Genomic DNA, 25781 nt, shown 5'->3' with positions numbered 1-25781 from the left:
TGTGTTTATTTAAGACTTTTACCCCTTTCAAAAGAAACTTTTCAGAAATTACAATTTTAATGTTTATTTTAATACCTCAAAAAAAAAAAAAAAGAATTTCAGTGCTTTATCAACTCTTTAACCTCAAAAATATTTTTATATTCTGCAGGAGAGCCAAATAGTGCAAATGTTGAGGCTCATAATGTTGGTAGTTTGTGCTTAAAGACCTCTGCCATTTTTCTGAAACTGTATCTGTCCCTTCCAGTTTTAAGGGTATGTTTTTTTAAGGAGAATAGCTTATATCACAGATTAATAGTTACTTGTGTGTCAAGTACAGCTGTAGCTGTACTCGGAGAAACTGACTTTAGAAAGTGCTTGTTAAATTGGGGTTTGAAGTCAAAGTAGTACAGCAGTATGATGGGGCTCTTGGAAATATTGTCAGCCTCACCAAAAATGTTATGTCCCATGAAGTCTGATAAGGACCTGAATTAAACAAAACAAACCCCCTAAATCCCTTTGAATCAAAGTTTGGCTTTGTTTTTCTATCTCTAAATCTGTTGTTTTGAAACATTAGTGTGAACAGTGGATATTTGGAAGTCTACCATCAAAAATACAGTAAGCAATCACAGTCAGAGCCTAAGGAGTGTTTTAGAGAGCTTGTTGAAGCTTCATGATGCATGTATTATGTTTTTGTGAGAATGAATAGATGGGGATAAAAGCTGTTACAGTTGAGTGAGGAGACATAATTTGGGAACAAAAGATAGAACCTTTTAAGACACCACAAACACTTAATTGCTTGGGCTTTGCTCATGCTGGTCTGGAAGATGGTGAGTATTGTCTGGAAATGTTGGCTGCACAGAAAGTGATTTTAGAAGTTAGCACTATCTAAGATAGTATGCCTCACCATGGTGAAGGACCATATGGATGGGGAAGGGAAACAGTGCACTGAAGTATGAAAACCATAACTGTAAAGTCATTCTTGAGTTCTGAGGTCTAAACGTACTAAAATTCAAATGAAAAGCTGTTTTGCCTGAATTTGTTAAGGTGTCTTTTATTGAAGCTTTGTGGAGGCCTAGGCAATTAAGGCTTGACATTGAAAAGGTCAGCAGCCAAAAAGTATAGGTGTCTTCTAGAAATGAAAAGTGGTCTGGCTTTGTCTTAAAAACAAATACAAGTTCACAGGGTTTCAACAGAGGGTGTTTACAAGTTGATATATCATGAACGATAATGAATGTTGCTTACTATGGTAGTAGAGATTGCTGAGGAGCAAAAAGAACTTTGTTCTAGAGTGAATTAAGTATTTCAGGCTGCACTAAGTGATAGTTTGAGTGGGTAATGGATAGTTTTGAGCATGATCTTATGCATGCTTAGGAATATGCTTTTCTTGTGAACACCTTGTAACTATGGCTGTTAGTGGAAGAGTTAAAGAAGAGGTAACTCCTTTGCATATAGACTTCTTACTAGTCCTCCAAGTATCCTTGGACAAATGCTGTATATACTTACATTACTGCTTGAGAACTTGAGTGCTTTCTTGAAGGTGATATAAACCACCCTCTTTAGCTTTTTCTGCACTTTACAACTTGGCTATTGCAATTTTTATGGAATAGTTTGTTTCATATGGTGATTGAAGGAATTGGAGATTTTTTCCCCTCCTTGTGCTTATTTCTTTATGATGAAGCAGTGCTTCCTGACAGCATGTTTTCAGGGTAGGATTTCCCAGGAACTTGGTCTGTCCTGGTGCCGAGCACTGGATTGTACTCATGAGCACTACTGGCTTTGTAAGGGCCGGAAGGGGTGCAGGACCCATAGAGCGCCTTCCTGCTGTGGGTGGGGGCTGCGTGTCCGGGTCCCGGGTGGACACTGGCCATTGCTCCCTGCTGTGCTCACAGGTTGCTCTTCCGAGCTGTGCTTATCAATGTGTTGTACAGTGTGTCTCTGACTTGGATTGCCTTCCTCGTGTATGTTCACCTCAGGCTGTAAATGAGTTTCTGTTCTCAGTGGGAAACTTAACTTACCTCAATCTGTGTCAGCTTTGCTATGAACTGAAGTTTGGTAGGGAAAGATATATAGAATACCAATTACTGTTAGCTAGTTGAATAGCATTCAGCCATATGTTATATTCAACTGGCTAGGATAATTAAGTAGTACATTGAAAATACTAATATATGCTTGGAAGGTTGTCTTGTAGTCCTTTTTTCCTTCAAACTGAAACTATTGGCAAATTGACATTCATAGCCTTGTTTGCAAGATTCAGCAGATGTGGCTTGTTACTATTTGACGTAATTCTTGTTTATTTGTAATAGTTAATATCAATAAAAAAATACGACTTAATAAAGACAAACCGCTTCTGTCAGCTGTTTAAAATCTTCCTTAGTCATACTGGCTTCTATGGAACATGCTTTAAGCACTGTTTGTTTTATCGTCAAAGGGTGTTTTCTTCTCTGTGTGTATACAGAATACATTTGCAAGCTGCTTTTGCAAAGCTCAGTGCACCTAAAAACTGTTCTTTTTACAATATTTTCCCTGTGCGCTCTATGTTAATATTTGTTGTATGACTTTAAAGAGTTTGATCCTTGTCCCTTTTATTGCTAAAGGGAAGAACTGTACTGCTTGTATTGGTGCGTGTACTTTATTGCTTTTCTTTTTGGTTTTGGAAGTCCCTTTAGAAATATCTCAGGAGGCTTTCCTTCAACCTTGATTTGTCAGGGAGGGCTCCAGTGAGACAGCAAGGCTGCCGTAGCAAGCTGTCTTGCTCTGCTTGTATTTCTCTTAAGTGCCACTTGTCCCCTTGACCCTGACAGCTGTGGTGGTTGGTGGGCTGGGTTCTGTTGGACACTCTCAGGCTGACCTTCTTTCACCAAAAGTATATCACAAAGCTTGTAATATGAAAAATATGTCTACAAGATATGCAGGAAAAAACGATGATAAAAATCCTCATTTTTTGCAATAATAGAGAAATCTGAGTAATTCAAGATACTCTTGGCAGAACAAAAACAATTAAACACTCCATCTTAAGTTGAAAATATGATGTTAAGCTGTAAAACAGTGGTGCTTGAAGAAGACTTGCTGATAAGAGTATTGCTGAATGACTCAGAAGTCAAGAAATGCCCAAGAAGATTTGCAAATACCTCTTGAAAATAGATATAGCCCCTCCACCCCTTCACCACACCCCCTCCATCAAATGCTGCTGTCCAGTGAAATAGATGATTCGCAGCAAAACGACTGAGGGTTTATTGTTGTTGGGTTTTGCTTTTTCCGAGTTCTGAATTAGTAGCTGCCTGCATACTGAGCAGATGTAATGCTGAATTTCTACTCTTAGGTTTTTTTCTCCACTTGGCAAACAAGTGGTACTAAAGGGTGATGCTCTTTTTTCTCTTTCATGCCTCAAAGCAGTCATCGTTTCTTACAGAAGTACCCATGTACACTTTATCAATGCTGTCCTGTTGTCAGTATTGGTTTTAAGTATGTTTTTGTGCCTGGGAGACTTGTGGATACGATTTTCCATGTTTACAGAATAATTCAGAGAAAATTGTGTAGGTTGACATTGGGGTAAGTGATTTGCAGTGCATTCAAGTATTAGAACACTTGATGTTTTACTGGCGCCTTGCAGGCCATAGTCAAATTTCTCCTTGAAAAGTTTTGGCAAGGCAGGCAGAGTAATTTTGATTATCAAGTAATGTTAAAAAGAAAATTAAATATTCTTTGAGGTTTTTGCCTCAGGTTTGGATGTGCTTTTCTGAACCACATTTAAAATTTAAAACAGATGTCATTTGTTATTATAATCCCTAAAATGCTCAGTGAAGATGTTGAACATTAAATAATTTTAAACAGATGGTTTGAATTACAAAAGCCACCTCAGTGCCAGAGCAAGTGGATGTACTGTAGTTGCAGTTTTGTTGTCTGGCAGAGCATGTTATGCCTCAATAGAGAATGAAAATGAAGTTTTGGAGAGGAGGAAAAGGGACTTCATTGTAATCCCACTTTTCTTCATAGTATGGTTATACAATGAAGTCAAAATGAGGATTTGGGGTTTCCTATGTTTAGGTACTGTGTAAAGATATGAGAGAATTACTCTGAGACTGGCTGGTAAGTCTATTGTATAAATTAATTTGTGCAGTCAATAGGTGTATGTGCTGTGACAGCAGGAATGACTTGATTGCATTTCTTGACTAATGTAACTCCTTTAAAATCTCAGTTAGTAAAACAATAGGGTAGGGACTGCTGCAGCATCTTAGATGATGTGTAACTGCCATAGCATACAAAATATTGTCGGCTAGACCACACAACTTTGACTTTGCTCCCCTACCCTAAGCAAAAGCCTAATTTTTTTATGTACGGACAAATTGTACAGTCACCACTTTGACAGTTTAAATTACAGAATACACAGCACTGTTTAGTTGAAAAATGTATCAGTCAGCCAGAAACATAGCAAACATTCGTGTCTTTCTTTTTCTGTAAAAGGTACTTGCTAAGGCTATTGATGCTTATTGAAAATGCATTTCCAATGGTTTTTATTCGTCTTAATTAACAGACTTGACAGTATTAGTGAGGCATGGTCCCTCTAAAAGGAATGACTAATGTAACTTGAGGTCCCTTTCTTGACATTTTATTATCCTTAAAAAATATTCCTGCCAATGAGGCATATTCCATGTAGTATTTTGTGTATGTTTTATTGCGTATTTGAAGAAAGAAAAATATGAAAGGGAAAGGTTACATTTCTCACGAAGAACTATATTGTATTGTGCTACAAGTACGGTTTTCTTTGCCTCATAAATAATGCTGAGAGATTATAACTTCAGAGGGAACGTAGCTTAGATGTAGATTACTTTGGGAAAATGAGATCTGCACTTAATTATGTCAGCTTTCCTGTTACGCACTGAGGAACCTGATGCAGCTTCGGGCTATGGATGTAGCTTCTGTAGCATGAGTCAAAAAAAAAGGAAGGGGAAAAGAGAAAAAAAGAAGTCTTGTCAGCAAGTTAGGGATCAACTTGAAAAGAGGGAAAAGCTCATGTGGAATAAACTGCCTGCTTCTTGCCTCTGATGTTTGGGCTTAGGTGGCTCACTGCTGATGTCTTGTTCCCCTGCTGCTGTCACAGTCTGGGTTTTTTAGTCCTTGCACTGACATGACTGGTGGTGAGGCACTCACAGCTAATATCAGGATCTTTTGGTATTGTTTTGATAGGTGTGAGTACAAAGAAAGAGAGGGTCTCTTCATCCCATCTGGCACCAGTGGGGAGCTGAACTTTCTGAGGATTCTGGGGAAAACAAACAAACAAAAGCAAACCAAACCAAACCAAAAACCCAAACCAAACAGCCAAGAAAATTAACCAACAAAAGCACCCCACCACCACCAAAAAACAAAACACCACCACCACAAAAAAGACCTCAACCAAACAAAAAACCCAACCAAAATCCCCTTCTCTAATCTGTGTGCATCACTTTTCTGCAAAAATAACTAATTGTGGTCAGGAGGTACTTGCTGCTTTTCTTTCTTTAATCTCCTAGACTTTAAGAAAAGTGTCCTCTTCTGCCTTCTTATCTCTCCAAGGATTGCTCCCCTCTATCTGCTCACTCTATTGTCTGCTTATGTACAACATCCCAAAAAGTGAGAAGCTCTGCAGTCTGCTGAAGCCCCCAGCGTAGCCGCGTCAGTGCTGATTTTCTACTTGCTCTGTTCATATGGACAACTCGCATTTAACATGCAGTGAGTAGCTTGGTGGGTCTTTAATACTCTCCTGTTAAGGATCTGAAAAGGGTCTTGAAGAATCCACACCAGCTTTGTGTTGTTCACTCGAAATTGTTTGAATAAAAAATACCTTATTGGCGTAGTTTACATTCTGACATACTGGAGGTTGGACGGTATCATTATTCATGCTGTGTTTAGTTTAGGAGGTTGGAACAGCAGCAAAAATGTATAGAAAGAAAAGAATAAATCTGAGTCTGATACGTAGTTTGCTAGTTGGGCTGAGTCTGTAGAGGAGGTGAATTGGCTGTCTGAACTGCATTATAACAAGTAATATGTTTGGATGAACAGTAAGAAATGGCATGTGGCAAATAGGTTGCAACATGCTCTTCTATTATCTAGAAGGCTAGAAGCTTCCTTCTCTCCTCTTGGTGTGACAGGCAGTGGCTTAACAGAATTAAGTAGAATAATGCAGTCAGGATTTGAGCAAAGCTTGCATTTTGTTTTGAAAATAAGGACTGTGGGATATAGTGCACTAAGTCACTTGTGAAGGGATTGTCTGGGAAAGTATCAGAGGATACAAAATGTTGAGATATCCTTGGCTAAAGTTTCCTCGACAGAAAAATGTAAGATATATTTTCAAGTGACAGTTTATTTACTCACTTTTTGGATGGCCAGGCACCTGAAGGCAGAGACATTTTTGCACTAGTAATAAATACTTAGACCTGGCTCCTTATCCTCCAAAGTGTGTGTGTTTAATGCATTTCTATTTTTCTTCTCTTGACAAGCTATGGCTTTTGCTTTTTCTTATAAGCTAGTGCTTAATCCATTTTTTTCCTTGTTATTTCTTTGTTTTAGCATGCTTTTGCAAGGTTTCTGCCTTGAACCATCAAGCACCAGGCTCGACAGAGAAATTTGCTCATGATGACCTCTGTAATGGAAGGGAGACAAAACTAAGAGACTCTTCCTTTGTGTGATATCCCATAGAAACTGGATTTCATTGCTGTATCTCATGCGAGATACAGAGAAATAGTACATAGATAAGCATGTTTCCTGCTAGGCAGGTGCATACACAGTGCTAGCTTTCTCTGTGCCTAGAAGGCATGAAAGTCGCCACTGTAGATCTGAGCACTCAGATTTTACCGGGTGTCCTGGTTTTGGTTGGGTTAGCTGCTCTCTCTTTTTCCCAGCCAGAAAAGTATGCCAGAAGGCAGCTAGGCACAAAGGAGTTTGATACTGATGCTTCCATTTGCAGCTCCTCCTAATGCTAATAGGCCTGTGGTTCCCACACTAGACCTGCAGGTTGAGACTTGGTTTTTAATGACCCTGTCAAATGGTGATGCAAAAGCACAAAGGGTGAGGAGGAGGCGAAGAGATCTTTGTATGACAGAGGTCTCAGATGGATGAAGATCTGTGCATTTTCAAATTTAGAGGTGCCATCAACTAGTTCCAGCTGTTCCTGCACTGTGTTGTGTTGACTGTTAAGCAACATCCTTCCTTGGACTTGCAGTCTAGATGTTGCATTGCACCTCTGAGAACACAGATCAACTGATGATTCCACCCTTCCTGGAAATGCAGTGGGGGAGAGGGGAAGGTGTAATGCTAGAGCTTATCATAAGCAGAAGAAACCTCAGGTGTCCCAAGAGAGCTATACTGAGGTTTTTCCTCAAATCTCATTTTCCCCGAATCTCCTTTTTCTGACTCATGAAGATTATGTTCAGATCTTGCAAGGAAAAGGATATTTTCAAAATAAATATTTGACTTTTCCTCTCCATATTGATGGCCCCTCATGCAAGAGTGCAATGGAGGAGAGATGACCACAAGTATCTAATTTATACTTGAAGTGAGACATACTCATTTTTTCATGCCACAAACACTTGTAGCTGCAATTACACAGTACAAACATTAATGATGTAATGGTGTCACAAATATGTGGCATTAATCTTCCTTTTCTATAGATCCAGAGGTACCTCTGTCTTTTACCTTCACTTTTTTCCTTGATGGTTTACCTTTCATGGTTCAGTGATCCATGATAAAATTAACTTTTAATAGTAGCCTTCCAGGGTATGGCTGGTTGTTCCAAGAAGAGAGATTTTTCTCTGTTGCCTTGGCATCCATTGAACTAGTAACTCTTCATATCAAGTAGCTAGAAATGCGTGGATGAAATTATCTTGTTCCACAGCAGAATGAAAGGTGGTAGCCCATCCTAGGTTGAAGAAGCTTAAATAACTGCAAATGTGACTTTAGTATTCCTGATTAGGGAAGAGGGTTGTCCTTCAATTTGCAGGACATATATTCTCACACATTGAAATCCGAAAGTTTGCATTTAAATGTTGATAGTGAAATGCTGGTGGTCTGGTCTTGTCAACTCTGTTGGCCTTAACTTAGATTGTTGCTGGGGTGCCTCTCTTCTCCTAGAAAGAGAGATAAAGCACTCTCCTTTTTCTTACCGGTGTAGGTATATACTGAGGTGACTTCTGAGTGGTATCTCTGATGCTCTTTTTTATTTCGACTGCCTATCTTGCTGGCTGGTTGGTTTTGGTTTTTTTCAGTTTAAAGAACTGTGTGAAGTATCATTTGGTAGCGATTCAGCCAAGAAATGAACCAGTATGAGCCAAGACCTGTTTTTGCACAGCAATGGATCATTTAGACAAGCTCTTTCTCAAAATGCAAACTGTTTTTTTGTATGGGAAAGGGCCATTTCAGGCTATTGTTTTGTTGGGGGTTTTTTGATTCTTTTTAAAGTTTGGGGATTTTTTGTTGTGGTTTTTTTTTCTTTTTTTTTTTTAATTATTTCTGTAGATCACTATCGTCTAAGACAGCATTAAATTTGAATTGTGTTGATTGCACTTTTTTTGCTGCAAGCAAGAGCTCAGACCTGGGAGGAGTTAAAGCAAAGAGAAATAGCTAGAGCTGAAAACAGATTAGTTTACTAATACTTTAATTAGAAGAAGTTAGAATATGTTAAGTTATAGAATTGTAGCACTGGGAGTATACAACAGCAAGTATCAGATTGAGGTAACTGCTTTGTTTAGTAGAGCTTTTACTCTCATCAGGCGTGAATAGTTTGGGTTCTCTTACCAAACACAGCTACATGAAAAGAGAAAGCCCTATGGAAAAGAAAACTGCTTGAATAAAATGAGGTCTGGTGTTGAATTTAACACTTTTCTTTGACTGTGGTTTCATGTATTTAAATTCACGCAGGAACCCTAGTACTTAAAAAAATTGATATTTACAAATATGCCCAGTTTCTCTTGGGATCTCACATGCTTCTCACTTGTAGAAGCATATAAGCTCCTGATTAATGGAAAATTTCATTTGATCACTTAAGCGTGACTACTGGGTGTCTCTTTGAAACATTGTATTCAGTTATCTCAATCTCGTTACATGGTTTTCTCTCCGAATCTCTAAAATGAGGACTTATTATGTTAGAGTTTCTGATTAGGATTGGAGTTGTTGCGTCTGTGTTTCAGTAGGGAAAATGGGTGGGATTGGAAGTCACGGTTAAGTTGTGTACAGATCTGAATTTTGTTTGGATTAATAAATAATAATATATATATAAGCTTTCAAGTCTTTTTTTCTTTTTTGTATTTTTTTTTTTTTTGTTGGTTTTTTTTTTATTTGGTTTTTCTGGCCTTTTAAAATTTTTATGTTAAAAAAACCCCAAACAATCTTGCAGAGTTTTGATCGGAGTTACGGTTGTGTGCTAATGAAACCCTTTTTCTTTGTTTGATAAAAGTGGTGTCTGTCCCTATCTGTCCAGCTACTGGAATTCTATAAGTAACAAAATAAACATATATATAGTGTCATTTAGAAGCACCAACAAGATTCTGAAAGAAAGAGTTTCTTTTATAGAGCAGTGTGTATTTACATAGATAATGGAATATCTGAAACTTCCAGGCTGTTAGGAACATCCGTTTCTAAATTGGTGAGTGAGGTGTTACTTTCTTGAGGTTGATAATTAGCTAATATTTAAATAACTAAGCAGCCTGGACAATACTAACAGAACTGTGCTGGAACTAAGCCTCATACAGGCTCAGATCCCACACTTACCTGAGTCAGTACACGTATTTGCATTGCTTTCAGTAGGCATCATATGAACGCCTTGATACGCGTGGCAGACATATACATTTCCAGTGTACCTTTTATTAAGCATATTTGTATCTTTAACCTAGCTTCAGAGAATGACAGGGCAGAAAAAACATTCAAAAAGGGAATATATCCATGAAACATAATCCTTCAGCTGTTGTGCTTTTGTCACTTTTTAGAAGAGGAATAATGTTCTGCACTCAGCAGGGCATCTTTTTTCCTTTTAAAGAAGTTTTCTGTTTCTATGCAGAATATAATGAGCCCAGAATTGGTAGTAAACATAGGAAAAGCAACTTTGAGTGAATGCTTGCTATAGGATGGCTTTCCCTAGCTGTCTTTGCCTTGCGTTTGCCTGAACAGACCTCAACAGTGTCATGCAGTCAGCCGGTAGAGGGTAGTGTGTTCATGGAGACATTGTGTTGCCTGAGTCGTCTCTCACTGGTGCAGGTAACAAAAACCTGCTGAATGTCGGGCAAACTGGCTTGATTCAATAGTCTTTTGAAGCCATCTGATACCTCACTAAACACCAGAGATGCTGGGACATAATGACTGTCTGGAAGTCTGAATTAGCCATGTAGTGACTTTTGACCAAAACTTCTGGGGAAAAAGCTTGTTGAAAGCAGAGATTATGGGTCCTGGGCAAGTACTGTGGTTGTGATACTCCTGTTTTATAATAAGTGAAATAAATACTGATTCTGATAAGTCTCATCTGCCTAACTTTGTTTTTCTCACTCCCTCTCAGTGTTGAACTTTGCCTTGCCAGCCTGCTGTTGCCATGGGTGTATCAGTCTTCATACTCGCTGGTATCCTTGTGCATTGTGTGTTCTTGGTCTCCATTTTTGACATCTACTTCAGCTCACCCCTGGTTCATGGTATGACTCCTCATCAGACTCCACTGCCGCCTCCGGCAAAACGTCTCGTACTCTTTGTGGCTGACGGTCTGCGGGCAGATTCGCTGTACGAATTGAACAGCAACAGTACACCCCGAGCACCTTACCTGCGGTAAGTCCACCTGAAAATGCTACTGATCCAGAAGATTTTGCTTCTGGAGGCAGCTCTATGTGGTACTGAGAGGGGAACAAGAGGAATGATGGCAACTTTGCTGGTGGCTTGGGTACTGCCTTCCCTCTGCCTTTGAAGTAACAAACTTTGTGGAGTTACACCCTGCAGAAATGCATGAATTTCAGTTGGTGTCCCTCGTTGTCACTAAAGCTGCTAAACTATGAACAGAGTAAATTAAGTCAATATTGTCCTCTGAAAACTACAGCTAGCCGGTAACTGAGAGGAGCATGAACTTTCTCCGTTCACATCAGCATGGTATCAGTTGTGAAGCCTAACAGAGTCATTAATTTAAACTGCTTCCTGGATGTTCATTTTAGGAGCAGTAGTTCATTAACGTGCTTGTCTTCTAAGCTACAGATGAAGCTTTTTAAGGAGTGATTAAAAAAGATGGCTTGAATGGATCTAACAGCAGGCTGCCGCTTCCTATTTGTTCCACCCTTCCTGCGTGTGTGACCCTGCTGCCTCCCTTGTGCTCTTTAGTGTGTGTCTGATTGCTTAATGGAATGATTGGGTTTAAGATTGTAGGAGAACTAATCCTGCCAAAAAGAGTATTGCGAGTCATCCTTGAGTGCTTAAAACTGATTTTCACCAACCTTCCCTGTTTCCTTATATCAAGATAATGATCCGATTTTAAGACAAACAGTTTCTTAGACTGGAGAGGGGGAAGTAGACAGTATTAATAAGACTGCTTTAGTGTTATAGCACTGGTCTGGCTTGAATATCAGAGCAAACTCAAATAATCAATCATCTGAAGCTGTTTCAGTGTTTGCAGTCTTGCTACAGGAATCTGAGGAGCCCTTGCTACAGCACTTGTCAGCTTATATGGGATTACTTGTATCTGCTTCTTCTGTTGTTAGTGCTTTTGTAAAGTGTTGTCTGCCACTGGCAGATGCCTGCCACATCAGTGTGAGTTTTCCTTGTTTTTTAGCAGTGGGCTACATGCTTCCTCCAGAGCAGTTTCTTCCCTTAGCAGTAAAACTGTTGGTCTTTTTCACCATCCACAAGGTGTGAATGCTGTAATGGCCCCATCACTAGAAGCAGTGGAGGATAGTGGCTAGGAAAGAGTTATAATGGATATTTTTGCCATTAAGTGATTCGAGTTTTTCAGATTCAGCCATTCAGCATGATCATGCCTTTCTAGAAATAAAAAGTTAAACCATGTATTAGCTTGTCCATTAGGCTTGAGACATATTGCTGGCTGCTATATGCCAAGTACCTAGTCTTTTCTCTCACGAATATTCTTGAAAAAGTCTGTTTTTAGCAGTGTTGTGATAGCTGTGAGAGACTGTAGGTGATCTGAATTGCTGTAGTGGTGATTTTGGGTAAGATGGTTGGTTTTTTTTTTGCTTGCCTGCCATGTTTCAGACTTAGTACTATATCATATTTATCATTGTTACTATGGGTAGCTAATGTTAATACTGTCAAGGAAATTTATTTGTTTTTTAAATGGTTCTTCTAGGTCAAAGGATTTGAAATAATTCAAAATAGCTGAATTAATTTTGAACATGTAAATGACAATACCTGGTTATGGTTTTTTTGTCTGGTATGTGTTGTTGTTGACTTCAGATCCTGTGATACAGCCCCAGAAAAGAAAATGTAAATGTTTACTTTCCAACTCAATAGAAATCAAATTCTAATTTAAACAGTTTCCTACCTTTTATGACAATGAAGTATGGGGAGGGTTGTGTTGATTCTTGTCTTACATCTTCCATTGATGCTAGTGCAATACATGTTGATCTGAGTCTTCGGTGAGAATAAATTAGAAACCACTTTAATACTTAAATCCTTTTTTCAAATTAGTACTTTTTTCAGCACAACTTGTCTTAAAACCTAGCGGAGATGAAACCTAGAATAACATGTCAGAGTGCTGTATCACCATTCACATTTTTCACTGTAATATTTGGGCTATTCCAAATAGTCCTATGAGCTTTCAAGAAGGCCTGAGAATGTGAGGTCTAAGATGAGTTAAAACAAAAAAGCAACCACCAAACTCTGAATCCTGCAAGCTTAGAGTGGAGCCTGATATTTTAGATTGTGGTGTAATTTGTACTTCATTAGTGAGAAATCTATTTAGAGCTGAGTGTACAGATCTTATCATTAACAGTTGTATAATATCTCTGTTAAAAATAAAGTCACAAATCCTGAATTTATAATCTACTTTGGCTAAAACATGTCTGATAAAAATATAGCAAATTTTGCAGTAGATGTAATGAACAACAAAAATACCATTTCCCAGTAATTTGACTCTTAAAAACTGCTTTGAATTTGTTCAGAAGATTCTGCTGCTTTTTTCCTGAACATTTATATAAGGTATGTCCTAGTGTGTTTGGTGTTCTTTCTTTCTCCCCTTGATCTGACAGTGGGCAGTGAATCTTTCTCTTCTCCCAGAAGGTGGAGACAAGAAAACAGCATATGGTAATGCTCACTGCTTGCTCTCTGACAGGCTCCAACTGTTCGTATCTTCAACAGGCAACAGTTGAGGCTTTCTTATACTTGGGCTTTGTCTTCTGTTTTCTTTGCTTTTTATCTGTTATAACTTTCGTATGTGCATAATCCATAGACAAGTCATGTATTTCTGGATATGCGGTGAGAAGGTATTCTCCTTCATTTCAGTGTAATTGCAAAAGATATATGGTTTACTTAATTTTTCTCAGTGTTCCTGAAGTGATTTGCACCTTAGATTTACATATGTTTTAAATTCTTTTGATGCTGGCTTCCAATATTCAGCACAGATAAAGGCAGACATGGTCACAAGAACTAGTTATAATGGAGCATATTTAATGAGGAGATTGAACTAGGCACTTTCAAGCTAAATGGAAAGAACAAAGAAAAGAGGAACCAGGCAGAAACAATCTGTTGGAGGGGGGGAGGAATAAACTATAGCAGAAAGCAGCAGAAAAAAATACTGTGTGAATTCTAAGTGCGTTAGAACACTGGCTAAACTCATCTGTTTGCGGTGCTGATGGGCAACAATAGTAATGTTCTCTATGGGGTGTTATAATACAGAACTACTTGCAGGCTAATGTTCTGCTTGTTTTGCTGCACAGCAGGCAGTAGTGAAAATCTGGTTTAATCTGTTGGGGGTTTTTTGCATTTCCTGCCTCACATCTATCTGTCACTCTTTTTGTCTGCAATTCATTGTACTTTAAAGAAGGCATAAGCATTAACTGCCTTGTATCCTGTTTTCAGGAGTATTCTAGAGAATAATGGCAGCTGGGGAATCTCTCACACACGGGTCCCAACGGAATCCAGGCCAGGGCATGTTGCACTTATAGCTGGATTTTACGAAGATGTCAGTGCAGTTGCTAAAGGTATGCTGGTCCTGAAGTTTTGAACACTGTCCTCCAAAATAAGGTATTTCAGCGATGTGCTGGGCTTCTAGGCGATTATTGATAAGTACCTGCATAGTGTTTTGTATACGAAGATTATATGGAAAAGAATGACTTTGGATATATTTCTCACTCTTAATATTGATAGCTATGAAAATAGCTTACCTAAGTTAACGTTTTGTAACATGGTAAAATTTAGCACTGTGAGTCTAAAAGCAGAAGTGTCTTATGGAGTGACCTCTTCATCTTACAGAATTTTTAATTATCATATGGGATATAATGGAAGACGGCTAAGAAGGTGTCACAAACAAGTAGTGAACTGCAGTGTCTTAGCTGAATCATTGCTAGACTGGGTTGGAGAATCATTAGCAAAACCGGGCGAAAACCCCAGCTGTGTGCTTTGTCAAGAGCTAGCTATTACTGCATGCTTGGTGGTAAATAATGTGGAACAAGCCTTTGCATTACCTAGTTGGTCTTTTGTGTGGTCCTCTGCCTTCCCCCAGGCTTCCAGGCCTGAACCCCTGGAATGTTGTGTGTTGGTTTTGGACAGGGGAGGTAAGAGGAATTATTTGGTCTTGTCCATGTTCCTAGTCAAAAGGGTCTTCGTCCTGACATCTGCTACAAGTGCAGGTCTGGCAGGAATTGCCATTAAAAACATCTTTATTTCTGTTAGCTGCCTTGTTATGGAAATGGAAGATCTTGAAGGTGTTATTGGTTTTATTTTATAACGTGGCTGCTGGAAATATGATAGAGGAGTGTGTAAATTATTGCCTGAAATGCCAAAAACTGAGTTCAGACAACAGGGGATTCGGCATTCAGGAGAATTTTAGCTGTTTAGAAGGTAAACCAGCTGTGTGTTTTATCTGTTTGAATCCCTAGCATAATGAAATTGGCTTAGGTTTTCAGCTCACTTCTTCATGAATGGGGGACTAATTGCAGATAGAGGTTGAAATGGAAGTAAAACTAGGACTCACAAAGTGAATTCATTGTGGAATAATACAAGGAAAACTTAAAAGAAAACCCAAACAAAACAAAACAAAAAAACCACACACACTCCTCCTCCCCCCCCCCCCAAAAAAAAACCAAAACCCAAGCATTTTGCTTGGACTGTCAGTCATAGCAGTCAATGAGATCTTCTGGCAACCCCATTTAAATCGAGATTTGGTTTTTTTACTAGGATGGAAGGAGAATCCAGTGGAATTTGACTCTGTTTTCAATGAAAGTAAATATACTTGGAGCTGGGGAAGCCCAGATATTTTGCCAATGTTTGCAAAAGGTAAGGTTTAAATTTTATGAATCTCTAACACATAGTTATCAGGTAGTAAAATAGAGACACAGCTTTTGAGTTAAAGAAGAAGGTGAATAAAGTATTTCTAGTATGCGTATATTTGTGTATACCTGATTTCTAATTTGTGAATTCAAGGCTGGGTGGAGAAAAAGAAGCAAGCATTTAAAAAGGATATCCCTATTTATTACTCACCCATTGAAATAGGCCCAAGTGAATTCTATCAGCATACTAAAGGAAGCGCACCTTTAGGTAAAAGGACCTAATATTTTTAATTTGGTTGAGGTTTAAAGCTGTCGTTTGCAAGCCTGCAACTGGGATTTTTCTTCCTGTGCCTGCTGCTCCCAGAGAGTTGGATGATAGAACTGCAGCTGTGATTTTGAGTGTCTGAGCTGGAAAAGTAGCTTGTTGTAAGTTCTAGTCCAGAACAATTATGAGTAAAGGGTAGCACTACATACAAGCAGGAACTCTGATACTATTTCTGAAGCCGAAGTCTTTTGCCCATGCTGTGCAGTGAGTTAAAGTCTTGTGAGCCTAGTGCAATTGGTCTTCGAGCATACAGAGGTTGCTGAGCAGCACTTCAAGCATTTAAAGAGTCTCCAGGTTTAATTTCTTTTGTTCTTGGAAGAATGTGGCCTTACACATCCTTTCCCAAAATCTCAGAATAAAACAGACTGAAGTGAAACGGGGACAAGCTAGGGGCATGTGCTGCTGTTCTAAGTACTGGTATTGACAAATCAGAAAACAGTGATAGGCAAGATAGGAGTGGAATCTAATAGTGGTTTAGAAAAAGTGCACATCATATTTCTCATGGTGATTCTTGAACTTTCTCTGAACTCCAGGCTCTTCCTTCTCTCATCCCGATATTCCCCACATACATACCCCTCTTCTGTTCTTTGCTTGGTCTTCATAAGTTTATGGTAAGCTGTGCAAATATCCCTGGATAATTTCCCATGACCTCAAATTACAGCTTGTATTTGGGAATATTGTGATGGTGACTGGGGCAAGGGGAAAGGTGGTACACTGCCCTTGCACAGATTGTTTACATTTTTTCAGATACATTCTTGGGAAAATATTTGGGAAATTCAGTAATTTCCCAGAGTCCTGTCCTACTAGTTTTGTTTGAGTAAGAAGATTAGCAGAGGACTTGGAAGCAGCTTTGATGTTATCTGAAGGGATATGCAAGGGTAATACTATACTGTTTGGCTTGTTCTGAGTGGCACCAACCATGGAGCTTTCTTTTGAAGGGAGAAGGAAATCCTCCAAAATTGAGAAAGATTTAGTGCAGCACTGTATCCAAGAAGTAGATGCTATATAGGACAATGAATCATAGTTTCTTATGACAGAAAGGTAGATTAATTTCTATTAGTTAAAAAAAAAAAAAATAAATTCCCTTCTTCTTAAGAGGAGAAGTTCTATAATGCAGAAAGGATTTTATAATATGGAGTTTCCAAGGAGAAGTTTTATAATACAGAAGTGAATGGAATCAAGTGTTTGTTCTTTATCTTTACTGTTACAAAAAAGTCAAAAAGGAGGTAGGGGAGCATAGCTTAATTTCTCTCCCTCTTCCTATGTTGCAAATTAGTGAGGTCACAGGACTCTTCTTGTGTGTATTTTATCATGCCAAACTATTCAGAGTTTTTTTTAATTCTTTCATCACTTTCATTGGATGATGCATAAAGAGTATTGAACACCTATTGGATTTTAGGAAGGAGAGAAAAATCCTTTTTTTCTTGTCATTGTCTATATTCTTCAGGTCCTTTTCCACTTACATGTTTCAGTCCGGAACTGTTTTGTCATGGGTCTAGGAGTGTAATTCAGAGAGTATCAAATGCCACAGCGAAAAAGGAGCTGAGTCTGTTGCTTCTGGTAAGGAAAGAAGATAGTGCAGATAGGAAGAAGGTATTTTTTGTACCCAGATTGCCATTTGTTCCACAGGCTTCCTTTCTTGGAAACTAGCAGCAAGGCTGGGGTCATTGTTCAGCTTGAAGAGAGGTATTATCAAGACCATTGGGATAAGCATGACAAACATTTGTCAGGGTTGTTCTGGACAACTAGACCTCTAGGTCTCCTAGTTCCTTGTTCCTACAGCACACCAAGAAACATGCAGAATTTCTCACATTCCTCACTGGTTGTGGTTGATGACAGCTTTCTGGTGCCCATGCTCTGTTGGCTCAGTGTCTGACTGTCCTTGTGCCTTCAGTCTTTCTTCCCTTCTGTTTGTACCTGCAAAATTTGTTAGCAAAGGTCCTGCATTTTTTTGGTATGTTTTTGGGGATTTTTTTTGGTTGGTTGGTTGTTGGGGTTTTTTTTTGTTTGTGGTTTGTTTTGTTTGTTTGTTTGTTTTCTCAGGTAGAAATTAGAAATACGTAAGTAGTAGATGTGCTGCTTTGCCTGGCCTGCAGACCGCATGCTTTCTTTTAGCTTCTTTAGTGTGGCACCTCTCAAAGACAGGTGGTCTTGGGTTTGCTGTGGCTGTGCAGAAAAATAGTACAGCACTCTATCGTGTACCATCAGTCTTCCTGACAGTGACGGCCAAGGCTTATTTCTTTTTTTTCAACTCATTTATTCACCAATTGGAAATCCTGAATTCACTTTTTAATGCCTGGGAGTATTTTCTTCCTTTTTGTTTCAGACTGTGAGTACTGCAGTGAGTGTTGTGGGTTATAAGCAGTAGTAATGTCTCCTGGGAGGCAGGGGGGAGCTGCACCAGAAAATCTGTGCCACTTTTCGTCTTCCTGGCCTGAAATACCTGCATCTCTTGTGTGGGTTTGGACATAATCTTGGTTAAACAGCTCCCTAATACTGGGATATTAATTCATTCAAAAGCCTGGAAGCTCACAGAACTGCATTATATATTTGACATCCAGCAAATTGGTTATATTCTCTCTGGCCATTAACTGATTGGAGAACATTTTCCTCTCTGGGAGTTTATGTAGTCACGGTAGAAATATCATCCCCCAGCTGTAACAGCTCAGCTATTGACAGAATTATTTCATGAAACCCCACCTGAATTCTGATCTTTCCAGGACTTCAGAAGTTTACTTTCTTCTGGGTCTTCATCTCCCCTCAACTCCCACCCCCACCCCTCTCTGCTTTGCTCTCTTGACCGTGAGTACAGAATGAAATTGTCTTGTCCAGATGCTGTGTTTTCACATCAGTGACCCTCGTGTTGTACTTTATGCCTGAACACAGTCCAGTAGTTCTTCCTTTTATATTTTGGATCCATGTTTTAAAGATGCAGGTTTTGAATATTGTCTTTCTGAAGCTGCCCACTTGGCTTTTGGTACCATGGTGCCTCCTAGAACTGATGTATAGTAACTAAGTTACATCCTGCCTGTTATCTTCCTTATATATGATATATGATGTTTTCATGTGTAAAAGGCCTCACTGAAAGCATACTCTCTTGTATGATTCAGTTTAACAACCAAAGCTAAGTACATTTTCTTAACACCTCTCCTCACTCCCCCAAAATACTCGTGTTCATAAAAGGCTTTTAATCATAGAATCATAGAATAGTAAGGGTTGGAAAAGACCTTAAGATCGTCTAGTTCCAACCCCCCTGCTATGGGCAGGGATGCCTAACACTAGACCATGTCACTCAAGGCTCTGTCCAGCCTGGCCTTGAACGCTGCCAGGGATGGAGCATTTACCATTTCTTTGGGCAGCCTGTTCCAGTGCCTCACCACCCTCACAGTAACGAACTTCTTCCTTATATCTAACCTGAACTTCCCTTGTGTAAGTTTAAACCTATTACCCCTTGTCCTATCACTACAGTCCCTGATGAAGAGTCCCCCTCTGGCATCCTTGTAGGCCCCCTTCAGACACTGGAAGGCTGCTATGAGGTCTCCATGCAGCCTTCTTTTCTGCAGGCTGAACAGCCCCAGCTTTCTCAGCCTGTCTTCATATGGGGGGTGCTCGTGTAGCTTCCTCTGTTAGAACTTTCTCAGTGAAATTTCTTGTTTCAAAACTAAATTCTGTTTAATTTGCTTTATCTGGGATTTGTTCTACTCTTATATGGTTTTTCATACTTTAGTTTCTCTTCTGAGCATACTGGATAACATTGTTTCTCATTCCTCTGAGATGCTGATAAGCTAATGAATTCAAATGGTATCCAGACCTCAGAACCCCATAAATTATGGGAAAGTTTAAAGTAAAAAAAAACTCCTTTGGCTTTCCTCAGGATTCTAATTCGGGATAGGTTTCTAATCCTATGCATTAATATTCATGTATTTTTTGACTATGAGAAAAGGAAAAAAACTTTTCTCTGTCCCCTGTTCCATCTGTATTGTTTTTGCAGGTGCTACTGGAGATCACGTTTATACTTTTTGTTACACAGCAGAAAGTGAAGATTTTGGAGCACAAGATGCAGCCAAGCTAGATGTGTGGGTTTTTGATCATGTTAAGGTGAGCAGAGAATCTTTCTATGCTACCTGTGTATTAAAAAGTAGAGCTGGATATTAACTGCCTCATAGAACATGCGAACTTTATCATTAAACTAGAAAATAAGAATTTTTGAAAGACCTATCACTTGGGGTCATAAGTAAAAATTGCTCAAATCGATCATCATGACTATTGTAATGGAAGCTTATAGGAAGTATTTGTCATTCAGTGATAATAAAAACCCTAACACTAATAAAAGTACCCTTTAAAAACATTCTTGGCTTTTCTTTGTCTTAAATTTACATTTAATCTAAAACCCATCTTAAAGTACTACAGACCCTTTAGAATCTTGAATATGATTATTTGAGGATTTTATAACGATTATTACGGCATGGCAGAAGTGTTAAGTTCATAATGAGAAAGTAATGGACAATATTATTGACTTAATTTTTGTCAGGCTTGTTCCCACTGTAATTACACAGTGTGGCTTGTTCTAATGCACGTAGCTGGCTCCTGATTATCTACAGTGGTTCATGCTATGCTGTGGCTGCCAGAGGAGTCGGGGTTAGTTTGGGGGGCGGAGGCAGCACAGGCCCTGAAGCAGTGTAACTTGTTCACATGGTGCTCTGCTCAGCTGACTTGGGTCAGTGCTGTTTCATGACTGTTTCTATGGTGCCGTCACTGTAAGTATTAATAGTCCAAGGCACATAGAATGGTTAGGATTGGAAAAGACCTTAAGATCAACTGCCATGGATGGGGGCGCTTTATACTAGACCATGTCACCCAAGGCTCTGTCCAACCTGGCCTTGAACACTGCCAGGGATGGAGCATTTGCCACTTCTTTGGGCAACCCCCTCCAGTGCCTCATCACCCTCACTGTAAAGAACTTCTTCCTTATATCTAACGTGAACTTCCCCTGTTGAAGTTTAACCCCGTTACTCCTTGTCCTATCACTGCAGTCCCTGATTATTCATTAATTCCTATATTCATGGTATTCCATGCTACCTCACTTGTCCTGGATTATGAAATGCTGATCACAGAATCACAGAATGGTTTGGGTTGGAAGGGACCTTAAGATCATCTAATTCCAACCCTCCTGCCCCAGGCAGGGACACCTGCCACTAGGCCAGGTTGCTCCAAGCCCCATCCAACCTGTCCTTGAACACTTCCAGCGATGGGGCAGCCACAACTTCTTTGAGCAACCTGTTTCAGTGCCTCACCACACTCATAGTAAAGAAATTAGTCCTAATATCTGATCTAAATCTACCTTCTTTCAACTTATAAGCCATTCCCCTTGTCCCATCAATACATGCTCTTGTAAGAAGTCCCTCTCCTTGTAAAAAGTCCCTCTTCAGTTTTCTTGTAGGCCCCTTTAGGTACTGGAAGGGATAGTGGGTATTGGTGTATAAATACCTGTATCAGTAGAACAATTAGGAGACTTACTTTCTGGATCTCATAACAATGTTAATGGAGTTGAAGACTTAATAAAAGTTTTCCCACAATATCTCTGAGCTGTATACATTAACATTAGCTAACCGTCATAACTCAAAGCAAAGCAAAGTTAAACCAAGTAAATCAGTAAACCAAATCAGCGTCTATATTACAAAGCTAAGGCTGGGTCTTTAAACGGTGATACAGAGTAGAAAAGTTCATTATAGTTTGCTAATTTTCAAAGGAAGTGATTTTCTGAGTTCACAGTGAAAAGATATTTTTTCTAACTGCCATGAATGTGCACTTGTGCCAGGTTGTGTGATGTAATGCGTATGAATAATACATATCAAATTAGGCTGTCAATTACACTTGAATAGCTGTTGTCTAAAAGTTGTACCCTGCTGCACAGGTATGTGAGGGTGGTACTTTATTTTGCTTCAAAACATCTAAAATGGCATTTCTTTTAAGCTATAATGATATGTTTAATATTTTTGTCATTAGTGATGACTTTTTCCTTGGAACCAGCACCATTAATTTAAAGACTTACTTTAAAGACTTACTTTGCCCATCTGAGTTTCATACTGTGAATGGATAGGACTTGATTGACTGTTGTAGAACACTCATTCCATTAATCATCTCTTCAATTACACATCAGTGATTGCTTCAGAAGTGTGAAACTCAAGGCTAATTAAAACTGAGGTCACTCTGCTTTTATAACCCGAGCAACTGCCAGCTATGATGGTGGGATTACATGTAAGTAACAGTGACAGTTTGCTGAGATCTAAATTCCACTTTGCTTGCCTTTTTTTTTTTTTTTTTTCCTCTCTCTTGAGTTTTATCTCAAATATTTAACAACATATTATTTAACTCTGTGTTGGGCAAGGTGTTCCCTGGATTTCTGCTTGTTTAGGAAGTAAAAGATGCTAATGTGTTCTTCCTCTCTACTGTGTAGTCAGCAGATCCCGAGCATCATGAGGTCACTTGTGGCTTCCTCTGCCCCAAGAAAGATGGGGAGAAAATGGGGAATGGCTAACTAATATTTGAGCTATTAGTGATGGCACTCTGAAATTGCTTGTTTGTTTAAAAAGTGCTAACTAATGATTAGTCCACTGGTCAGGAGATGTGAAAGTCCAGCCGATTTTCATTTGTATGTATCGGAAGCAGATTGCTTAAATCATGAGTGGAGGGAAAAGTGTATGATACTTGATAGTTCTTGTCACATCTGCTCCTGGTACAAGGTGATCCTAGCCCTTTCTTGGGACAGAGAAAATTGAGTAAGACTAGGCTTTTTATCTGCAGCTGTGTTAAAACTCAAAAATTTTAATGTGCGGCAATAGCTCAGGAGTGGCTCAGAGATCCAGATAGGTATAGAGTTGATTGATTGTGGGGGGTTTCTGTTTGGTTTTTATTTGGTTGGGTGGGTTTCTTAGAAGCTTTCAAAACAATTAAGGAACTGAGTGTAATTTAGTGTGATGTGGCTCAATGATTGTCAGTTAAATAACCTTTACCTAGATCATGTTTGAGTCTGTACTAAAGAAAGATTAGGCAGCAAAATACTGGGAGTCTAGGTTAACTAACAGGGAGAAAAATGGTCTTTTAAATGCATTTCTGATTCTTTTTTAAGTATTTTGCATAAAACAGTTTTGTAAGATTGAACTCTCTTTTTAGGGTAAAATGAATAAAATTACAGGAACTCGAATAGCCATGGTCATGAGTCCCGGTAACGGTCTAACCACAGTTTATTATGACCACATGTAGGATATGCTCAAGATACTCAGGTGATGTCTTTTAAATGGACATGTAGGTGCAGATGGCAAACATTTATTTCTCCTTTTTATTTTTTCCTTTTCTCATTCTGAACACAGTACTTCATTCTTCCTTTGGCCCCTTTCTGCCAGACCAAGCCTTCTGACTGTCCCGTCTGTGCAGGGTAGGGGCTGGAGTCCAGAACTGAATTATGTTAAACTTTGAAGATCTGCAGACAGTGCCATGACCTGTTGTTGATTTCTCTCAGTGTATTTCAATACAGATAGCTCTGCTGTGACTAGCAGTACAATGGTTGAATGTTGTATTTTAAATATGTGTGGGAGTCTTGTGCATGAGCATGCTCAACTGATATAAACCTGACATATATATGTTTATCCTGCCTTTGTACATTTATTTTACACCTAAACACTGGCATAACTATTTAAACTCTTGCATCAGCACTTTTAATCAACCAATTTAAGTTGTTCTGGATTTATGTATGAGGGAGCTTTCTGGAAAGAGAAAGTTTGGTTTCTTTCTCCCTGTACATGCTGTCAGCAAGAGTTTATCAGCTGTATTAAAGGATCATGCTTCCATGGAAGGCTCTGTTTGGAGGAACAAACGGTCCCCAACACCTTCTGTTAAACATCTATGGAGTCCATATTTTATTCAGACATCAGTAAATCATGTATTCGCTAGACCTTCTAGGTAGTCTTTTTTTCTTCTTTGCTTTCTCCCATCCAAGGGGGGGAGATGATACTAAAAGATTTCACATAGTTGTTACCAAACTTCTCTTGTAATATTTTAACTACTATTACATTATAATTAACTTTACATTTTGCTGTGAATCTTTTAATGGAAAACTTATCACTGATCTACTAAATGTGAATTAGTTGCAGCCAGGGCATTATTTGGTTTTAGTTGCCAGAAAATCATAGAAGGGTTGCTCGAATCATAGAAAAAGAAGGTTGGAAGAAAGCTGTAGTGGTCATTGAGTCCAACTTCCTGCATGAAGGAGGTTCAGTTAGAGCAGGCTAATCAGGCATGGAATTTCCCACATTTCAAATTGTGTTTCCCCTTGTCCCATCACTAAAGCCTTCTGAGCAATCTGGGTCAATCTTCTCTTTACCCAGTAGATGGTTCTACAACAGCAATGAGATCTCTCCTTAGCTGCCTTTTCTTGAGACTGGAGAAACTGAGTTCTCTCAGCCTCTTTGTTCTTTACTTCCATCCCTGAAACTTCATGGTGGCATTCGGCTTAAATATTTGAGGGAGGTAATATTACTGAATAGAGCAAATAAAAGGGAAACAAAACAATTGAGACAGATATAGTTAACGTAATGGTGGCTTGGAAACTAGTACTGAGTGGTGGCAGGTCTCATGCTTTGAGAATACTGAGTACCAAAAAGAAGAGGCTTTTAGCAGGCTACAAGGAGATATGAGGATAGTGCTTGACAAACAGTTCAGCAACCTCCAGAGCAAGGTGGTTTTTTGCCCCTACTGTTTGGTCTCCTGCTTACCAACTCAACACCTTTAGCAGTCTTAAGATAACTCCTTGTGGTGAACTTCCTATTTTTTCTTTTTTCAGTAAACTATTCAAAAAAAAATGTTCCTTGGGATAAAGTTTGGTATTTGCTCTGGGAAAAGACGGCTCATCTTAGTTTACACTTGTCTTTCTTTTGTTGTTTCATTCTTAATTAGCCAGAGATTGGGCAAGAACTTCTGGCTGCTGCTCTGGGTTGCAAGATGACTGGGGTATGGGGTGGTTTTGGTATGTTCTAGGGACTTGTCTGGTGGGAGAGGAGAAGCTCAGGCTTTGTCTTCCTTGCAACAGCTTCTTTCACTTAATCATTCTGTGATAGAAAACTACCTGCCTTCCAATATTGATCTGCATTATAGGATTTAGTTTTGGGAGTTTCCTGTTTGTCTGTTTTGATATGTTGTTTCTTTAATTAAAAATAAGAAAACAGAATTATACTGTATCCTGAAAATTACTGGCGTGCTCTGGAAGGCTTCTTCAGTCTGCCATCAAATATGTGAGGTGGATGGACCCCTGTGGGAAATGGAAGTCTCCATAAAAATATTGCTGTTGAATGTGATCAGATTTTGTTCTTGTATCTTTATTTAAAATTTCTTTGGACTTTGGTCATGATTGTGTTTGGATAAGAGCTGAAGTTGAGAGCATGCAAATATTAGTCCATGCAGTTTGTGTATATTCAGGGATTTAAAAAAAAAAAAAGGGGGTGTAATAGCGTATTGCCATGGTTTCCTGAGACAGCCTTCTAGGTACACCTGCTGCTGGTTTGGTCTTCCTCTGCGTACAGTGACTTTCATTTGCACAAGGTGTAAGCTTTAGTTTTTAAGAGTACCACCATGATCACAGGTGTATGTGGTGGACTGCTCTGTCCTTTGGTGGCAGAAATGGTTCACTGGCTCTACCAGCATTTTCCATGGACTCTTGTGTGAAATTCAAAGACACTTTCCTTTATGCTAGTGTATGGAAAGGTTCCCTGGGTGTTCTTTGAACTAAAACCCTACCTAACTTTATTCCCTTGGGCAGTGCTGTTACTGAGGAGATCATGTTGGAATAGCTGTCTGCCTGCATTTTGCGTTGCTGCAATATGGCTGGTCTAACACAGAATAGCCATGTCAAGACTCATTCAATCTGAGGGGGAAATCCCTCCTGGCATCTGCCTCAGGGATGCTTAAGTAGGACATGTGCATGGCAGATGTATGTTCTGTAGTCCACATATTTGCAAAGCATGTCTTGTTTTTTCTGTTTTAATATTCTG

General features: G+C 39.1%; 1 protein-coding gene across 3 annotated transcripts in view; it reads left to right on the top strand.

The window, feature by feature from the left end:
- PIGN (phosphatidylinositol glycan anchor biosynthesis class N) overlaps positions 1–25781 on the top strand; it is a 97286-nt gene that overhangs the window by 2368 nt on the left and 69137 nt on the right. Inside the window, exons 2-6 of one of the 3 annotated variants that reach the window (XM_030480836.1) lie at positions 10496–10755; positions 14005–14126; positions 15322–15420; positions 18065–18067; positions 19730–19836. In XM_030480836.1, coding sequence (XP_030336696.1) covers positions 10529–10755; positions 14005–14126; positions 15322–15420; positions 18065–18067; positions 19730–19836 — 558 coding nt within the window. In that variant the 5' untranslated portion in view covers positions 10496–10528. The remainder of the gene's footprint in view (positions 1–10495; positions 10756–14004; positions 14127–15321; positions 15421–18064; positions 18068–19729; positions 19837–25781) is intronic. The other 2 variants (XM_030480844.1, XM_030480851.1) reach the window with 2 other exon arrangements.

This window comes from Strigops habroptila, chromosome 1 (assembly GCF_004027225.2).
Source record: "Strigops habroptila isolate Jane chromosome 1, bStrHab1.2.pri, whole genome shotgun sequence".
Taxonomy (NCBI): Eukaryota; Metazoa; Chordata; class Aves; order Psittaciformes; family Psittacidae; genus Strigops; species Strigops habroptila.
This window is presented reverse-complemented; position numbering and strand designations above follow the sequence as displayed.